Consider the following 20,623-nt stretch of genomic DNA (forward strand, 5'->3'; position numbering starts at 1 on the left):
GCTGTGGCCATTTTTATGGCTGGATCCTTGCATATCAGATGGCCAAAAAGGAGTGCCATAAATCCATTATGCCATGATTTGTTATTCAATATTTTGTTAGTAGATTAACTTGCCTGCCGCACATTTGTTTGCCACCAAAGGCGCTGAAAGGATAATGCCACAGCGTGCGGCTAGCCAGCTGGCAGGGCTATCTCTGAATTAAGCTGTGCGGCCGTCGCCCCGACGAAAACATAATTTACCAATCTATTTATCATATTAGCGCCTATTCGGCAAACAGCGGGTGCTTGCGTGTGCCAAGTGGCAAGCGGCATGCGGCTTGCGGCAAGTGGACTTTGATACTTGAACTGCAACCCAAGCCTAGCTGTACCACTGACCACTTAAATCACCACAAAAATGGGCATTCGAATTGAATTTATGACACCCGACAACAAAGTTGTTTATGCACGTTATACGCCCCGAAGGATGTGCTATTTATGATATATACAGAATCCCCCAGCTGCTAAAACTTGTCCTGCGTTGTACACTTGACCTCTGTTTCTTATGGTCAGCCGGCAATTTATGGCCACTTAACTAAGCCATGGCCTCAACTTGACCAAAAAAAAAACACCCGAAGTAGCACAAAGAGATTTCCGCTAATCAAGTTGCAAATTTATTGATAGAAAAAATCGAATAAAAATAAAATAAATAGAAATGTTTGATGGACCAACTGATGGAGTGTTCGCTTGACTGTTTTATTGATTAACATAAAACCCAAGGCAAGTTGGTTAGAATTGTCTTAGCTCACCTCAATGCGATTATCGTCCAGTTCCAGCTCAGACAGGCTCCATAGCTCAGCAAAGACCGTATCGCCAATGAAATTGAGATTGTTGTGCGTCAATTTGAGCAGATTCAAGTTGCCCAATCCTCGGAAGATCTCGCTGGTCAAGACATTTATCTGATTGTGGGCCAAGTTCAGGAAGGTCAGCCGCGCCATGTCCGCAAAGAGACCTTCGTGCAGAGTGCTAATATTGTTGTTGTTCAGGTAGAGTCGCTCGCACAGCGGCAGATTGCGGAATGCATAGCGATCCATTTCGAAGATCTGGTTGTGCTCAAGATTCAGTTCACGCAGACGTATATGATTGGCAAAGGCATCCTGATCGAGCGCCATAATGTGATTGTTGTTCAAAATGATGCGTTCAAGGAAGGGCAAATTGGCAAAGGCATAGCTCTTAACAATCTCCACCTGCGAGTACTCGATGACAATGCTACTTAGATTCTTCAGCGGCTCAATGATCATGGTGGGAATGTAGTCCAGTCGTGCGTTGTTCTGTATGACAAACTTGAGTTCGCGCAAACGTTTCTGCTGATAGAAGCGCGTCCAGGTGGTATCATTCTGATGCAGTCCCTCTGAGAATACCCAGCACTCAGCCTTCTGGACGGGCATATGATTCTCGTCGGGTGTGCAGTAGCACATGAGCTTCATGTCACGACGGCGCATGCAAAAGCCGGTGCTATCGATGGGTCCGTTGTAGCCAGTGATGCCTGTCAACGAGCTGCTGCCACTGCTGCTCCCGTAGGCCGAGTTGCTAGTATAGTAGCCGCCATTGTTATTGCTGGTCACGGCCGATGCGGATGCGGAGGCGCCTGCATTGCTGCTACGTCCGCGATTGCCGCGTCGCTCCTCCTTGTCCCGCGAACGTGCCCCAACGGGCGCCACGAGGCAGCTGCTCAACAGCAGCAGCAAGCCCAGCAGCTTCCACATTCTGTGGCGCTCTTGATGATGCGGCAACATTGAGAAAGCGGGCCGCAAGTCCTTGGCTTGGGGCTAAAATGAAACAAACAAAAACCATGAATGACTCAGTCAATAAAATTTGTTTATCTGGCGCCAAATGGACGCAAAGCAGTCGGGCCGGGCAGGTGGCCCAGCTTCAAGACATAAAATGTGAAAAGTGAAAAGCTCTAAAATCCTCAATGTGGCTCAAATTGCTCGATAGAACATGGATAGCCATGGTGTGTGGGCTTACAAAGGGTGTAATGGATTTGTGGAGTAACTTGCAGAGAGAAGATATCTGAATGCATGTAGAGCTTACTACTCTGTAGAGACTATATAAGTTATAGAATTATATTATATTCTTAATCATATTTATATTCTTTATCAGGACAACGAAGTTCTGCAATCGAAAGTAGACTTCTAGGGGCTATCAGAAATATAGAAGCATGATCAAAAAATATAAATATATATATGATTTCTCTCCTTCTCTTTCTTCCCATTTTTTCTGTCTTTTTCTCTTCTTTCTATCACTCTCTTACCCAATCTAAGTCTAAGGCATATGATAAATAATATAAAATATAAATTTATTCTATTTCCATAATTCCCGGCCAAAATCGATAAATATCGATATCAACTTTACGATATCCTTTACGCACTTCTCAAGTATTTTAAGTAATATTAAAATCTCAATTCCAAATAACTTCTCATCCTCTATTCTTGCCAATCTATCTCAATCATTAGCTTCTTAAACGTCCAACCAGAACTAACAAACTCTATCTACATTCAATTAGGCACATAGTATCTGCTCGTCCAGGCACTCTCTACTGGCGCGCTCACTTGTTTTATGAGCTCAACCTGCCAAAGCTCTTAAATACTGTTTGCTCTCGATATTATTGCGTCCATTTGGTTCGCACACTAAAAACTTTGAATTGCCAAACATCAAAAATTTGATGCCACATTAAAAGCGCAAATTCTGGACAAACACGTCGTTCAGCATTAAAAGGAAGGCGAACGGAACTTGGGTGTGGAATTTCGGGGTTTCGAATTTCATTTATTATACTGAAAAGTGATGCGACTTTCAATTTATTGTGCTCAGACCCCTTTCCTTGCACTGCTTAAAAGTTAAAGCGCTCCATAAAAATGCTAATTAATGTTGTTAACTTTTTACTTTTCGCTCATATTTCATTTCACATTTTGTCTACGTCTCTCTCTCTCTCTCTCATTTCTTTGATTTTCCGGCTTTTTCAATGAATGCCGACTGTGAAAAGTTCATGACAAGGCTGTTTTTCAGTTGCCTACCCGCTGGCTTCATTTGACGCTCTGCTGGCTCTGGGCTCAACCTTCTCGCTTGGACCTCTCTCCAACTGCCCCGCCCACCACATAAACAAATTTATTGCGCTCATAAATAACTGCAACACTGTCGCTGATTGTTCGCTCAGCGGTGAACGGCTTCATGAAGTGCCCCGGCCCAGGCACAGGCCCACCCCCCGGCTCTGGTCCTTAGTCAATTGCATTTCAAGTGTCATTTGGCAAAGTGCTCTCTAATTATGATCGTATTTTTAATAAATTAATAAGTCACATCTGACATTGTGCATATTTTTGGATGTCTGCCCTCTGCCCTCTGGCCCACGCTGCCGCTGCTCTCAGTGCTCTGGCATAATGAAGTGTAAATAAGTTATTGGCAGTTGTCAAGTGAGTCATCGTTATCGAAGCCAGGCAGCCAGGCAGTCAGGCATTTCGCCAGTGATTTGCATAAAATATTGTCTTCACGCTTAAAATCAGTTAGTGGAGAGGGCTACGGTCGCATGGCCTTAGCCCCAAAAAGCTGAAAGCTGTATGCTCTAAGCTGTAAGCCGAAAGCTCACAGTCATTTGAGTTATTGACTTTGGCATGCTTCATTACATTGATTATCGTTATAAATTTTAAATAAAATGATGATAAGTGTTTTGATTGTTGCCGCCACGATGCCACGTTGCTGCGCTGCTTAAGTTGGCTTAGCAACGAGACATCCTGTTTGCATCCTGTGCAGAGTTCAAGGTTTCAGGCCTGGATTAACTACTCAAAACACAAGCAGCCGAAGCACTTGATGCCATCAATTTGAATATCAAAGCAAATTCAGAAACTAAAATGACAAATACAACCACAGCTGAGAAATCTAACAGCATGTGAGCAGAGAGCAGGAGAGAGAGGGAGAGGGAGACCTTTTCGATATATCTACCTCAAATTTTTAAGTGTGCTGTCAAGCAGCAAATCAAAAATACATATATGTAGGTGTACGCCAAAGCAGGTTTGTGTGTGTAATTAGATTTTCACACATACGCAGACACTCGAAAAGCAATTCATATGTGAATACATTGGCATTGGAGAGCGTCGCTGACAGCGCCACAGCCAATTACTCATAGCTGTATAGGTTTACAAGGAGTTGGGCGGGATTGGGGCGTGTCAGCAAATGAAAAATCAATTTGTTGTTTATGCATAAATCATATGATTTATGCGACTTCTAACAGCATTCATAAGTCATTTATCAACATAGCAGAAAAACTTTTCAAAACAAACCAGACAATAACAATTGAGATACACTGCAAGCATAATAAATAGACGGAGGACACTTAAAACTCAAGTGAAAGTCAAGCAAATCAAATTTGTAACCAAAAGAATTTACAGACAGATACATATAGCATATATAGAGAGCGAAAGATAGAGAGAGAGAGAGAAGAGGAGAGTGTGAGAGGGAGTTAGCTAACTTTTAGCCACAATCAAACTGTGTGAAGCAGTGACAATAAATATAACCTTGACGACAAACAGTTTAAAATATAAATGTAAGCACTAGACTAGGGAATACCCTGTAAATTGCTGAAGCAGAAATTATTGATATGCTGACATAGAAAACACGATAAGCCACAGTCAGCAACGTTTAGCTATTGAACTAGGCCATGCTTAGAAGGCCCTAAAATATTCTGCAACAATTTTGTATAAAAGTAATTTTAGCTGGCTTCTTCCTGAATAATCTGTGAATAGTATAGAAAGCATGTTAAGTGCCTGACTAATAGATATGCTGTAAAGAGCAGCAATTTCAAGTAAACGTAATTTTACTCTGCTTACTACAAGTAATAGAAGAAAATTTGACAAATAGTTATTTAGGGTAGACAGAGATATTTTATAGGTAACACACTTTAAACATAATTGTTCCTATTTATAAATACAGCAATCAGCTTTAATCAAGTGTAACATAAAACCTAAACTTATAAACTATAAAAGTCTCTAGGCCTAACTTCGAGTCTCTTAAAATGTTGGCATCTATCTACAATAAAAATATTCTATCTAAAACTAATATATATAGTATATAATATATATAGACTATATAGTCTATAATAATCAACCCACGGCAATACAATTTCAATTGGGTATAATTGTCCTGCAGGCACGAAAGCAAAAGCTGAACCTCCTTTCCCTTTTCTTAGCTGCGCTCCAAAGTGGGCCAAATTGCAACAAGAAGCCATTTGTCTTCTTGTTTATAATTTCGATTAAACTTTCTGTGTGAGAGGCGCACACACACACACACACAAGCAGACACATATGTTTAAAGTGTGTGTGCGTTAAGAACAATGGAAAGGGGTTTCGCCCCCCTGCTGAAGTGCGATAGAGAACTTGTTGACGTCGACCCACTAGGAAATTGGAGCAAAGCCGCAGCTAAGCTGTCAGCTCAGCCCAAAAGGGAGCCTGGTTGCAGCAGCATATAAATTGTAGCCTGAATGGAAATTTCTTCACTTTAACGTTTGGCAATTCTTCTGCTATAGCTCGCAGTGCTGTGCCTGTTTGCTTATCAGGCCGCATCGACTATATATATATGTATATATATATATATTCTGTTCGAGTGAGTGTGAAATGAAGCTGTGCGAGTAGCTGCTGATGAAGACAATGGCAAACCCGAGAGCCAGGCAAAAATCTGATCCCGCGGCTCTCATAGCGGCGGCGGCTGCTGCTGCTGTGGAAATTGTTTTCAATTTTCGTTATTTGACAAATGGTGACACTTCCGCTGTGGCAGAGCCCGAGCAAACCAGCAGGACTTTAACAATATGTCTGTCGCAGTTGGGGGGCGTGCGCGTGTGTGAGGTTTTGTCAACAATAAGTTTATACGTCAGACGAGTCGTTGTTGTTTATGACGTGACACCCAAACACCCACATAGCCAGCAACCCAACAACCCAACAACCCAGCAACCCACCAGGCGACTGCTCATCATTGCTCGTCAGCGCTCACATTATGAGCAGCTACATCCTGACTGCCTGCCCGTATGTGAATAACTTTAAGCTGTGACATGGCACACATGTACATGCTGCTCATCCTGGCCCTGGACGGGCAACGGACGTGCTTGACTTTGACTGAATGCTCACAGACTGGGCACAACGCTGCCTGGCTGGCTATAGCTGGCTGCTGACAAGTCACTAGCCGTCGTCTACTTTATTTGGCCGCAAATAAAAAGGGACAAACGACACGTCGGACAGTTGGCGGCATTCCATATAAACCAAAGTGCAGTCATGCCTCGATCCAAAAGTCCGAGGACTCTGACAAATGGCAATGGCGAGGGCCAAAGTGCCCTACAAAGCGAAGTGCCCATCAATCAGACGAGTTATGACATTTGCACGTAGCTCACTCACTTTGTCTTTCTTCTCTTCTTCTCTTTTTTTATTACTCATATTTATATATACATATATATTATTCTTATTGAAATGTTACATTTGATTTGCTTAGTTGAGCGTCTCAGCTTGATTTGTTTGCTAAAGGATTGTCACCTGTCAACGACAGCAGAGGCAGCACACACAGTGAGGCATTGACTGCTGCTGCTGCTGCTGTTAGATTAAAAAAGAGTTTAAGTCTGTCAAAAGGAGTGTAAAGTTAGGGGAATATGCTGAATATTTATAGAAGTGAAAATATGCAAAGGGAAATTCTTAATGTTTATTGTGTTAAAATGATTTGTTGATGGGAATATTTATCATTGATTCATGTAGAAGAGAGTTTAGGGAATAACATTGGATTGATGTACTAAAAATATCATTAAGAGATACACAATTGCAACTATATGAAGAGATAATAATGTAGGAAATTCGCTTTCTTAGCTGTCCTCTATTTCCTACATTCGCCTCATCTCTTCTCTTTCAGTAAGTAGTCTCTTATTATGCGTTTAACTCGGCTCTTGATTGTTGTTAGTTATCCAACTCATCTGATCTCATCTCATCATAATACTCAGTGCGTATCTTCTCTAATATTCTTCTTCCTTCTCTCTATCTTATTTCTTCCGTTATTGTTCTAATTTCCCCCTTTAGGATATTCTATCTTCTATCTTCTCTCTCTCACTCTCTCTTCTCTCTTCTCTCTTCTGTTACTCTCCTCTTCCCTAAGCGTTCTCCTCTTCTCTCTTCTGTTCTGCCTACTTCCCTCTGCTCTAAACTTTTCCCTCTTGTCTCTTCTCTCTCTCTCTCTCTCTCTCTTTCTCTTTTATCTCTTATCTCTTCTCTCTTCTTTCTTCTCTCTTCTCTCTTATGCTACTTTCCTCTTCTCTAAGCTTTCTCCTCTTCTCTCTTCTGTTCTGCCTACATCCCTCTTCTCTAAGCTTTCCCCTCTTGTCTCTTCTCTCTCTCTCTCTCTCTCTCTCTCTCTTCTCTCTTCTCTCTTCTGTTACTCTCCTCTTCTCTAAGCTTTCTCCTCTTCTCTCTTCTGTTCTGCTTACATCCCTGTTCTCTAATATTTCCCCTCTTTTCTCTTCTCTTCTGCCTTCATCCCTGCCCTTGCCCGCTACAGCTTTTCCGTTTACTCTCCCACTCTTCTTAGCTCACTACTAATTTTAGTAATATATTATGTCAGGTAACGAGAACGCAACTAAAATCAGCTCACTAAGAACTTTTGTTACACTTTAACCCTTATGCGTGCTATATTATAAATGGCATAGCTCAACGCTCAGCGGGGTGTGTTAATCAGCTGTGAATAAACTTTTAGTCATATTAGTTTTTTTTTTCCGTATTTATTGTCAGCCATGTCGCACTCTATAAATATATATATGTATGTGTGTGTGTGTGTATGTATGTTTATATATATTAAATTGCTTGCCATTTGAATGTGACATTTCGACTGTCATTTGTGAACCCTTTCGCCTGTTCGTTTATTATTATCATGCGAAGAAGTCATTGCCAGCTGTCGCAGCAAATCATATACATATACACATACACATACACATACATATACTTATACTATGTGTTCCTATTTTCAACTAAAAGCTGAGCTATGCCAAAATCTAGGAGTCCCTACGAGTGTCTCTCCTTGCTGTTGGTTTTTCTTCGCTGCGCACTTTTGACTACTTTTCAGTTGAGGTCCTAGCCCCCCTTCCATTCCCTTCCCCCAAGCCGTTCTAGCCACGTTCTTCTTCCTCTTTTGGCTTTTAGCATACCTGTCAGCAAAATAAAATGAAAAGTAGTTCTCAGTGGAAACTTTCGCTCATCGTCGCCAGCCGCCATATTGTTGACACATATTTTCGTTGCAAAACTTATATATGCAAGCGCCCAGCCACGCCCACAAAAAAAGGAAGAAAGAACAGAAACGCCCCACTGCACTTGAGCCAAGCAGCCAGCCCCATTACTTTTGGCTGTCTTTTTTTTCACTTAGAATTCGTAGCTTGGCTTTTATTTGCCATTTTTCTCCAGTTCTTTTTTTTGCATTTTTTTGGTTTCCTCTCAAGTGTAGAGCTTTAACTTTTGATGCACAATTTGTTTGCTGCCGCAGCAGTCGGTTCTCCTTCTCGCCTCGATTTTATTTAAGCCTGGCTACTGTTTAATGCTAAAATTGGCAGCACCTGGCCAAAAGTGTCGGCGGCTGGCACAACTGTCCCCGGTAGATAAGTAGACCTTGGCTTGGCTTTAGCGCTAGCCATAGCTCTTCCTTTGCTTTATTTGTATATACCCTAGCTATTGCAGGCAGTTGTCGAATGGCTATATTGGCAGACTCTCATAGGGTATAAAGTTATTATATTTCTATCTTTAATAAACACTTCAAATATGGTTGCTCGAATATCATGAATTTTTCTCTCTCACTCTCTGCCTGCAACTATCTCTTTTGCTACCGTTCTCTTCCTGTGTTTCTCTCTCTCTCTGTATGTATATCTGTATGTTTCTTTTTCAGTATGTCTCTCTCTCCATTCATCTCTTTCTCACTCTATACATTCATCCATCTGAATACTTCTATCTTTATGTCTCTCTCGCTCTTTCTGTCTGTTTCAGTATGATCCTATCTCTCTGTCTGCTTATCTATCTCCCTCTCTCTCTCTCTCTTTGTTAGTCTATTTGTCTCTATCTTTTTCTCTATAGTAGTCTGTATCTCGCTGTCATTGACGCGATCTCTCTCTCTCTTCCTCTCTGTCTCTGTCCCTTCCAATCTATAGGTTATAATAACTAGAAATTTTCACTACAAATTTCATAATAAAGTTAGTAAGGGTAAGTAGAACAGTTGTTCCATGCACTCAAAGCCTTTACGGGCTAAAACACAGGGTACCTGGTAGCACCTTAACCCATTGAAACTTGTATTTTGTTGTTTTTTTTTAGCCATTTTGTTGTTTGACCAAGTTGCCTTCACCTTTTTGTTGACACGCAGCGAGTGGAATGAGATAAATGCAGATACAGTAAGAGCGAGAGAGAGACAAAGAGAGGAGAGTCAAGGAATGCAGGTGTGAGAGAGGTAAGCGAAAAATTATTATTTTCACCGTTGACTGCAACTTTGTTGCAACTTTCTGACGCAAAGTGAAAATTTGTCATGCTCCTTGAGCAGCTTGGCTAAGTATGTGTCTTGCTTTATCTGCTGCTGCTGCTGTCTGATATAATAAATTTCTTCAGTTTAGCTCAAATGCTCATGAAGACAAACATAAAACCGAAAATATAAACACAAACTCAAACACAAACACTACAAACATAAATACAGACCGATGAGCCCCCGGGCTGGAGAGGGGTAAGAGAATTTTATGTCGAAAATGAGTCGTCGTCGACGACGACGTCTGGGTAAAAACTTTTAACTCAACTGTCAAATATTTTAACAATTTTGCATAAAACATTATGAAGATGCCAAAAGGCGTAGGCAATGGCAGTCGCTCTCCCTCTCTCTCTCTCAGTCTCTCCATATTTATATAGCCTACTCTATCTCACATGTCTGAGCTGATGATTTTGAAAGTGAATTTCAAATGAGCTTAACTCTGCTTTAAGTCTATGGTCATATGTATGCATTGCTTTATTCATGGCAGCGCTTTAGATTAGGCCTCTATACACTTGCCTCTCTCCCTCTGTCTTTCTCTCTCTCTTTCTATTGACTCATTCCCTCTGTCTCTATTTAACTCTCATTTAAGTCTATCTCAAGCTGTGTGCATTTCTCTATTTATATTTAAATTCTATTTCAATCTCTCTCTCTCTCTTTTTATATCAGCCTTAAGTCTAGATTGGCTCTATGAGCTGACAGTTTTTATATATATTTTTCTGTTTCTCTACATCTTACTCTCTCTGTTTTTAATGTTGTATGTGTGCCTTCTCTTCTATCCATTCAATTTGACAATGAATTGGAAGTGAGCTTAACTTTTTACTTTAACTCTATTCTAATCTATATCTATCTTTCTCTTTCTATTTCTGCTTTCACTTAGATCTCTTCTGTTCGTTTTACATTCTATCCCTTTCTCCGTTTTTCTTCTTCTGTCTGTCACTCTCAGCATCTTTCTCTATTTATCTATCTTTCTATCTAGCTGTCTCAATCTCTCTTTCTCCCTCTCTCTCTCTCTTTATCTCTCTCACTCATTTTTTCTTCCTCTCTTGCTCTTTCCCTCTCCGTCTTTCTCTCTCTGTCTCTCCCTCAGCTTTCCCTACTTGTTGCTTGCTCTTTTTCTATATTGCTCTCTCTCTCTCTCTCTTTCACTCTCTTCTTTTTCTTCTACTTGACTCCTTGTATCTTTATCTCTTTATCTTTATCTAACTCTAGCAACCTAACTGCTTTCTTTCTCCCCCCCCTTATCTCCCCTTTACCTCTGCTGATTTCTAACTCTACCTATCATCTTCCCATCCCTTAATTAGTTAAGTCCTTAGCGTTATAAACTTAGTATATTCAACTGTTTGCCCTGACACTTAAACATATATGTATATAGATTTGTATATATTCAGTATATACATGTATAAATTCATTTGCTCTTCTGTCTTGCTCACCTTTTGATTAAGTGTATAAAAAGGACCGCGTCACGTACGGACCTCTGCAGTGCTGTAGATTTTTTCCGCTGACTAATGCGCTGTTCTGTAAGACAAAGTAAAAAAATAAATGATAAACATGAATTAATGTGATAAATTTAGCTGTACATTCACTCAAATATACAGATGTGTATAAATATATAGAAGACATAGAAGTTTTTTATGGCTTGTCTGCCAACTTAGCTTGGCTTCAATTTCTGAATACTTGTCTATAAATAGTTCCATTAAGACTCTGGGTTAGTTTATATAGACTACTTTAATCTCATATCTCATTTGGTAGATAATAATATTATTAGTCGCATTGTCAGCTGTGGTTGGTTTTTTGAGGGCGGAGGCGTGGCCAGGTGAGTTGTGGCTGAAAGTATGCGCACAGCACAAATCTAATTGCGTTAATTTCCAGGTAATTGTAGCCTGGGCCGAAATTGTGACCGAGGACATGCGACTACGTAAAAACTATTAACACGCAGCTGCGCTGAGCAGAGTCCACATGTGGGCGTGGACTGAGGTGTATGCATGGGCGTGGGTCATTGCGCGTTATTCAAATAGTTTTTATTTACCACGCGCCGCTCATAACTTTCTGCGTGTCCATTGTCCACAATGCGCACAACGACGACGATGACGAGTTGTGGCAGCAATTCCCTGGCCTCAACTTAATTGTCACGGTCTACACAAACACACTCATAGACACACACACGCATTCTATTGTTGTGTTTGTGGCATAAAATGAAATAATTGCATTTGCTGCGCCTACAAAAACAGTCCAAAAGCACAAGCACATGACACAACAAACACACACACACTCACACACACATACACACAACAGCTGCCTGCTCACAAACGCCCACAAGTTATACCACTTCTATTGGAATTACTTGCTTTGGAGTCCCCAAATGGGGAAAACGATTTTTTACACTGAGCGCAAATACGAGTCTCTTCTAAATACACGCTAAACAAAGCAACTAATATTTATTAGTCCCATTTAAATTATAAAAACTCAACTTCATTTTTAGCTTTATTTTTTAGCATTTCATTTCCTAGCAAATTTCTCTCAGTGTACTTTGCCTATAATGTAGTTCTGTTTTTTTTCTTTTGCATAAGTCGGCAATTGTAATCGTTTGGCTATCGCCCACATCGTGTTTAGTTTTTTTACCCATTGTTGTTAATTAGGCCCGCATTATTTGTACAGAGCAGACTTTGTGCTGGAGCTGGAATTCGAGTTGGAATTTAATAAGCTTTGCGTTCATATTGATATAGGCACAACAACACTGGGAATTGACTTCCACTCTCCCACTCTCCTTAATAGCTGACTATTTAGCCATATCGTGGCATTCAAATCTAGCTGATTGCTGTGACTATTCCCGCTACCCCGCGAATGTCAAACGAGTTCAGCGAGCGGCGGCTGCTAAGGGCAACCGACAGAATTGTGAACGAAAGCTCAAAATCCATGACAATTTACTATCAAGTGGGCACGTAATATATAGTAATGCGAATAGTTAACTAGTTAAAGATTGACAGACTAGATGATACCCATTGGCTGAGTAATGACAGTCAATATGTTCTTACTTTAGTTTTGCTATGTGAGAGTAGACATAATCGATAGCTAGTTGTAAGTGATTAAGTATCGATATTTATCTTTATATAATACATAAATATATAGACAAGACTATCAGATACCCATTAGTGTATAAATGAAAGTAAAACTACCCTTGATTCATCTCTGCTATTCAAGAGCTCTTTTGGTCTAATGCTCAAATTTCTAGTGTTGATCGATATTTATCGATTACTTATGCGTGCATAAATAACAAACTAAATGATAAACATTTCATTAGCAACTTCTCTTTGACTATTTATTTAGATATTTTAACCGATATCTTGTGCAAATATGCAATTTATCGATACTTATCGTTTTCTTAAAGAATACAATATTACAAAGAATCAACCAATTAAGTTGAATTATTCGTGATAACGGAACAATCAAAGCTTCCTTCACAAATCATATATCGATAATTATCGATTACATATAAATATGAAACAGACTAAAAATCAGATTACTTTAAGAAGAAGAAAAAGACTTATGCATGCATCAACAACAGCAATATCCCATTTCATGTTTATTACAGGGTATTATAATATTGCAGTTATGTAACCCATTTTGCACAGCAGCAATCGTTAGGTTTGCTATGCTGTCACATTTCAGAGCTATGCCCTATTCCCTAGAGACTTAATCTCTTATTTGCAAGTGAATAAAGAAGAGAACTTCAAGCTTCAAGAAGTTTTACGAAAATTGCAGCAAAACGTTTCCATTTCATGTGCGGCAATAAAAATTTAATATAATTACGCACAATTTCCAGTTGAAGTTTATGTGACGCACACATAAACACACACACACAAGCAGAGGGAAAGAGAGACACTTATGCATCGCCAGGAGCAGGACTTGATGTGACTTTTGACAGCGTTAGGGTCCTCTCGCCTGTCGCCTTTCTTCTAGCCAAGACAAACATAAACACTTGCGAGTGGAAGGAGGATTTCCCAGGGTATCCGAAGTGGAGGTTGCAGCTGATTTCATAAAGTGTAACAAGCCAAAGCTTTGAGCTCAACTGCTGCGACAAATAAGCGACAGACTGAAGGGCAAACCTCCGAGCTGCCTGCAAGTCGACAATAAAGCGTTGCGGAAAAGTTTACAAGTTGCCGCCGGGGCGGAGGATGCCCGCAAAGTGAAAGGGGCCGGGGATAAGTGTTGTGGCTGCTTCACAGGCAAACACACACAAACACAGGCGGGATACAGAAAATACACCGCGTATCGCCTGCGAGTTAAATATTTGTTATACCCTGCAATGCATGTAAGTGATTTAAATAGGGTATACACCAGTTAGGCAGTGCGCAATCAAAAAAGACCTTACTCTAATAGGTTATCCGATGTACCAATAACGATATTTATCGGTTCAGTTTTCACAACTCGAACATCCGATGTTAATTATTTAACAGAGTATCTGTTAGTCTCATACTCTGAGACGCGCTCTTTGGCACGCTCAGTTGTTTCTGCTGCGCTTGATTACATTGAAGACCCCAAAGCAAAGTCGACAGCGAGCTCGAGTGAATTTGTCGTACATTTCTCCCCACACATTCGCTCGCAGCGTAGTTGTTATTTCTTAATATTGAGTGCGGCTATTCAGAGAGCAGCTTCTCTGCCAAGAGCATCTACAAGTTGCTCTGCTCAGCTAACAACGTCTGTTTTCAGCCTCTGCCAGCAACCTCTGCTAGCAACCTCTGCCAGCAGCCCTTGCCAGCAGCCTCTGCTAGCAACCTCTCCTGGCAGCGGGCATATGTCATTCGACTTAACCTTTGACAGGCTCAGCTGCGGCTGCTCCTCTCACTGACTTTTACCACCTGCCCACAAATTGAGTGGCTGCCAATGTAATCAGATCATTTGCTACGCTTGAACAGGTACGCTATAAACTTTTATTTGATTGGAAATGGAAGTAGGAAGTCTTTGACGAAACGCACCTGAGAAACTGATTGGAACTGTTTCAACAATTAAAATATTGCATAGCATTTTTGCTCCAGCCAAAACACTCACTAACAATTTAATTTTGATATTGCAAAATTTCTCTTCTAAATCAGTCAACAGCGTGTGACCAGTTACTGCGATCGCTAAAATACTATATACTAATTATCAATTCTGCTTTATAAAATACTAAAGGCTTTAAATACTGAACATGCAAAACCTAATATCAGCAGTTGTTGCTTTGCCGCCATGTTTTCTCATATTTTTTATTGCGTTCTGATGGATATGTCAATTGGCGTTAATGTAATTATGTAATAAAGCAGCGTTAATGGTTGAGGTGCAGCTGTTGCGGCAGTTGGCCTATTTCCTGCCCGAAAAAAAACGTTGAACAGCCGCTAATATTAATTAGCCAACGGCAACAACAACAATAACATAAGCAGAGACGCTGTTTACATTTTTGCTATGCTAAATGGCCATAACAACTTCCGTGTGACACACAAACATAAATATGTTTGTATATGTGTGCGTGTGTCCCACCCTATTTCGGCCTCTCATTTACAACAATAAACAGCAGCATAAAAGCCATGAAACTGATTTTTCACGCCATTTTCGTTTACATTTTCTGCTGCCGCTGTTATTCGCTACTGTTGCTGCTGCTCCCTCTGTTGTTCTTGCTCTTGCTTTTGTTACATTCTCTGTTATTCTTATTTGCTTTTGCCTTGGCTCCGGCAGCAGAGCTCTGCCATATGTAATTAAAATATAATAATTTTGCCGAGCAAAACAAAGAAGCTCAACGAAATATATATGTATATAAAAAAGCGCTGCCTTGTATATGTATTTATGATGAAAGTTTGGCATTTGCTGGGCGTGTGGTTTGGATGGGCGCAGTAGCGTGCTTTAAGGCTATACGATGCTCATAATGATGGCCACTCTGCACGCACGCACCTGCCAGCAGATCCGGCAACAGTCTGCCAGCTCTCGCATGTCCTTCACCTTTGTATTGTTGATTTTTTTCTTCCACTTTTCTCTGCTTTTTGCTTTCTGCCTTCTGCACATTTGATACGCATCATAAATGAAAATACTCATATAAATATTTCATATTTTAACACAAAAACCACCCACAAAATGACAACAAGTCGTTGTCAGCAGTCGCTGCCGCAGTCGCTGTCGCCGTCAACGCAATTGCTGTAGCAGCTTGCGCTGCCACGCCCATCGACACATTTCACTTTGCAGTCTGAATATTTCCGCCCATTAAATTGACATACGCGCATTCGCATTCGCATTCGCATTCATTTCCTTTTCCCGTATTGCGAGAATACCCTTACTGTAAATCATATATTCTTTGCCGTCTAATAGAAATCATTCAAATCTTATTGAGTAGAAGTTGAAACAAATATTTTTAACGCATCTATACTATATTCATACTGAGTATAAAATTGTTTTCTAGCAAATAAATAAAATTAATAATAGAGTCTAACATTTATGAAAATAATGTAAAAAATTTAATATAATTAAAAGCTATTTTAAATAATTATCATTTCATTAAAAAAAAACTATATAATTTTTATAATATATTATAAAAAATTCAACAATTCAGTACAGCTTAAAAAAATGGTTGGCTTTCAATTAATAAATATTTTTGAAATAATAAAATATTAATAAAATATATAAATAAATAAATTGAATTACAAACTAAGTGTAATATTTAATATATAGTTTAAAAAATGTAGTTTTTTATTTTGCTTTGCTTTGCTGAGTTAGTAAATTTGCTCTGTCAGGGTATCTTATATTCGCCATTTCTACTTTCTTTAGCGTGTTTCTTTTTTTAGAGCTCGCCCTTTCGCCTGTTTGCGCAAGTTTTGTAATATTTCGGTTTTATGTTTACAGTTGGCAAACGCATTAAAATCACAGATTTACATTATATACAAATGTATATATATTGTTTTTTTTTTTTTTTTTTTTTTTTTGCTGGGCTGTTGAATTATTTAGTGTTGTCGCCGGTGGCACGCCCTCTGTCAGCGCCCTCCTGTAGTCCCCCTTTTTTTTGGCTTAAAGTATTCGCATTATTGAATTTGAATTTGAGTCGAGATTCCGTCGACAGACTTCGAGGCTTATTGTTTCAAATGCTACCCAAAGCAATCTCAAGAATGTAAACTGTTGATAGCCCTCTCACACACAGTCACACACACACGCACAGGCATAAACACTCGAAGAAGGGGCTTAGGCTGTGCGCCAAGTTGAGCATGGAAATTATTTTTTAATAAACACAAAGGGCAACGCATTCGCATTCACATTCGCCTGGACTGTTGCAGGCTTTACAGTTAGGTGGTTGAGTGGTTGGCTTGGGTGGTGTGTGATCCGCGTGCTCAGCGAGTGGTAAAAGCGTCGAGCGCAAAATAAATAAACCCACTTTAATATGCGCTCGTTATATTATTTTCTTTTCATTTTCTTGATTTTCATTTCGTTTTTGTCATTTCTCTCGCTCAGCTTTTATCATGTTTTTTTTTCCTTCTTTTTTTAGAATTTTTTTTGTTGCTTTTTCCCCCCTTAGCTCGTCGCTTGTTTGAAGTGCCACGCTCTATTTACAGGCAAATTGTCTGTAGTCCTTTTAACAAATATTGTGTTTCTTTCATTCTTTTTGCATATTTGGCTGGCATACCGAATGCTCGTTGCCTTTGCCCAGCCACCCACAAAAAGGGAAAAAATGTGAAAACTGCGATCTGGCCTCTAGTCTAGACATTGTGGAATTAGTACTCGCTTTGGCCAACTAAAAATGCATGGGCACGCCTCCTTGCCGCGGCCGCCCATTCACTTAGAGCTGCTCGCTTGAATTAGCATCTGAGCCAAGTGCGCTGACCTGTGGAGCAGCTGTTGAAGCCGCTTTTATGGCGTCCACCATGCGGGTCAAGTCAGTGGGGATAAATGTAGAGCTCCATTTTAGTTGAGTGGCTATATTTGTTTAGTGGATTGCATTGGACTCTTATTGCCATTGCAGCACTTGTCTACGTTAGGTTTATAGTACGGGTGAGACAGGTGTATTTCGCTGACAGTTGGCATTGAGTGATTGAAAGCTAAATTACTGACTAATAAACATAGTTAGTGATTGACAGACTGATTACTAAATAATTGATTGATGACTTGATTGACGAAGAAACCAATTGCTTGATAAATTTTTAATTATTGATTTGGCACTTTTAATGCTGATTTACTGATTGACCAATTGCCTTGGTGATTGATTGGCAGACTGATCGCGTAGCCAATTGATTGATCAGTCGTGTAGGTTGTCTTATAGTATGACTGATTGATCGACAAACGAATTATATGCTAAGTGACTGATTGATGATTGATAGACGCATTGCTAAGCTGAATGATTGAGCAAAAGGGTGACTGATAAATTGATTGAAGCTTCAATTAATGCTGTCAATTTTGTCTGATGTATTGATAGACTGATTAATGAAGTGATTGAATGAGATTGATGCCATCAGACAGCTTGATTCTATATCTATATATAAATCTATCTATATATATATATCTCCTTTTTATTATCTTTCTCTGACTTCCTCTCTCTATCTCTATCTCTCACTCTCTCTCTTTCTCTCTCTCTCTCTCTCTCTCTCTCTCTCTCTCTTTCTCACTTTCTCTCTCTCTCTCTCTTTACATTATTTTCATAAGCTATCTATCTCCCTTAAGGTATCTGCCTTTGTCTTTCCTTTTCCTTTCCTCCCAATCGCCTCTTTTACGTCAAGTCTTGCCTCACTTCCTTGTTGCCCGCTTAGATGCACTTGCGCCTGCAAACTTAAACTTATCTCTGTGGCAACCGCCCTCCGATCTGCTGCCTTACTAATGAGCATATTTCTCTGTTCGCCTAGCTCCCTCTATCTCTCTCCCGCTCTGCTCAGTTCAGTGGAACTCGCAACTGGAAATGAATCCTAGAATCCAACGAGTTGCAAATATGCCGATCCAGAAAGGGGGGAGACGCTCAGTTTCAATTACACACGCACTTGGCAAATGTCTTAACGTCTGCTCGGCCAAAGAGGCATCTGTGGGGGCGTTACGCATAAAGTATGGCCCTCCTAGTAGACGCTGTGTCCCCAACTCTCGGTTCATTTCTCCTTCTATAATGTTTCCTCTGCAATTGTTGCGCCTTTTATTTGTTTGCTTTCTGCTGATGTTTTTCTTGTTGTTGCTGCTGTTGTTGTTGTTGTTCGTGTCGTCGTTTCGTGTCATTGCCTTTGTTTGCTTTGCAACCGTTTGCCCCACTCTACTCTAGGCATACACTGCGAGCACGAAATTGTGTGTGAAATTGTATTTCTGTATTATATTTGAGTTTGTATTAAGGAGTTGGAATAGAAATGATTGAAGGAATTGGGAGTTTAATTAATATAATCAAAAATTGAATACTTCAAAGAAGCATCTTATAATTCATGTTGAAATCTTTTCAAGTTCAATTTTATATGTAACAGAAAAGAAGCTAAAAAAGCTAATATTTAGCTTGAATCAAGTTTGAAGTGAAAATTTTAGTCAATTTAAATTTCCGATAAAAGGAGATTCAATATAATTAAAAATAATTCATATCTCTACGAAAAAAATTACATCATTCTAATTTATTTTAAAATAATTGCAAAATATTTTTTATAATAATTAATAAATATTAATAAAAAAGGAAAACTTAAAAATCTCATTTAATAAAATGTTTTTTAAACTAAATATTGCCCTTTGCCTCTCGATTTGGTAATACTCTAATATCACTTACTCATCTATTCATTGCTTAGCCTATTTAAATACTTCTAGATTCCGTTACTAACTTCATTTTTTCTCTCAGTGCAGCTGCTGACTTTTCCCTATCACGGTTTCATGTTTATTTTCTTCTTTTTTGTTTTTTATATATATTTTGAGCATGGCGAGCGTTACAGTTACACAAAAGCGAAAGCGGGCGCAAAGAGCACGGACACGCATGTTGTGCGTTCTGTGACCCGACTGCTGAGTCCTGCGTCCTTCGCCCGTCGTCCTTCATGCTGTGAACCCTTCCCTGTGAGCCCCTTTAGCCCAGACACAGCCGCCACTCGTTAAAGGTAAAAATTTATTGTGTCTTATTATTATTTTTTTATTGACAATACGTGACGCGTACGCCAAAAAGGACAAATAATCTCTCTCTCTTTATATATATGTGTGTGTGTGTGTGTGTGTCGCTCTGTCTGAGGATCCTTGCATACATAAAAAGATTTTGCGCAATCGATTGCCAAGCGCCTTTTGTTATTTTATAATTTTCGATTGTTTTGTTTTGCTTTGCAGCGTTTTCTATTGTTGTTCGTGTTGTTGCTATTGTTGTTGTGATTACTTTTATAATGCCGCTTCTTTTAGCAGCTGACATTGCGCTTTTGTTTGCCTGTCCTTTTCTTCTGCCCTCTTTTTTCCTCTGCTCATCCACCCACCCGTTTGGCCCGCATTTGACAGGACGTGGCCCCATTAAAATGCGCTTAGACCTTCAACTAGCGCCGTTAATCATTATTTACTGTGGCTGGGACAGTGCACAACGAGCGCGTGCCAGCTACAGTGAAACAACAGTGAAGTGCACACAAATAGTTTTGCAAAGGAAAATATGGGAAGGAAATGAAGGAAAATAGGGAAGAAGGACGAAGGCTGTACATAAAGAATAATTTGTATAAGTCCCTTCTGAAGAGTTGTTGTCATTGTAGAAAGCCAAGAAAATGCAAGATAAAAACTGGAAATTAAAATTTTAAATAATTTTTGTAAAGAAAAATTATATAAATACAGTTATTAAAATTAAATAAAATAATTTATATGATTTTATTAATTTATGAACTGAGCTAAAAAATATACAGCAAAGATAAACAGCTAAATACATCTACAATGCGGCTGTTCGTTTAAGGAATGCTCACTGTAACCTAGTCTAAGCTACCACAAATCGAAGATTACGGGCAAACAATTAAGTTAATCACATCTGTTTTGCATTAATTTGACTGCCTCTTCAAAGCAATAAAGACATTGCGCATACGCTCCGTTATCGCAGCTAACCAATCTCTAACTGCTCCCTGTCTCTCTCTCTCTCCCTCGCTCTCGCTCCCTGTCACTTGTGGGCGCACAAGAAA

The 20,623-nt window shown here is 39.6% G+C and overlaps 1 protein-coding gene across 2 annotated transcripts in view; it reads right to left on the reverse strand.

Moving 5' to 3' along the window:
* The window catches only part of LOC111604503 (connectin), a 160,351-nt gene that overhangs the window by 25,348 nt on the left and 114,380 nt on the right, over positions 1 to 20,623 (reverse strand). Inside the window, exons 1-3 of one of the 2 annotated variants that reach the window (XM_023322595.2) lie at positions 14,513 to 14,645; positions 10,970 to 11,054; positions 785 to 1,804 (exon numbers count right to left, since the gene is read on the reverse strand). In XM_023322595.2, coding sequence (XP_023178363.2) covers positions 785 to 1,771 — 987 coding nt within the window. In that variant the 5' untranslated portion in view covers positions 1,772 to 1,804; positions 10,970 to 11,054; positions 14,513 to 14,645. Of the gene's footprint in view, positions 1 to 784; positions 1,805 to 10,969; positions 11,055 to 14,512; positions 14,646 to 20,623 lie in introns of those variants that run through there. The other variant, XM_023322596.2, reaches the window with a different exon arrangement.

Source organism: Drosophila hydei, unplaced genomic scaffold, assembly GCF_003285905.1.
Source record: "Drosophila hydei strain 15085-1641.00,03,60 unplaced genomic scaffold, DhydRS2 tig00008128-arrow-arrow-pilon, whole genome shotgun sequence".
Taxonomy (NCBI): Eukaryota; Metazoa; Arthropoda; class Insecta; order Diptera; family Drosophilidae; genus Drosophila; species Drosophila hydei.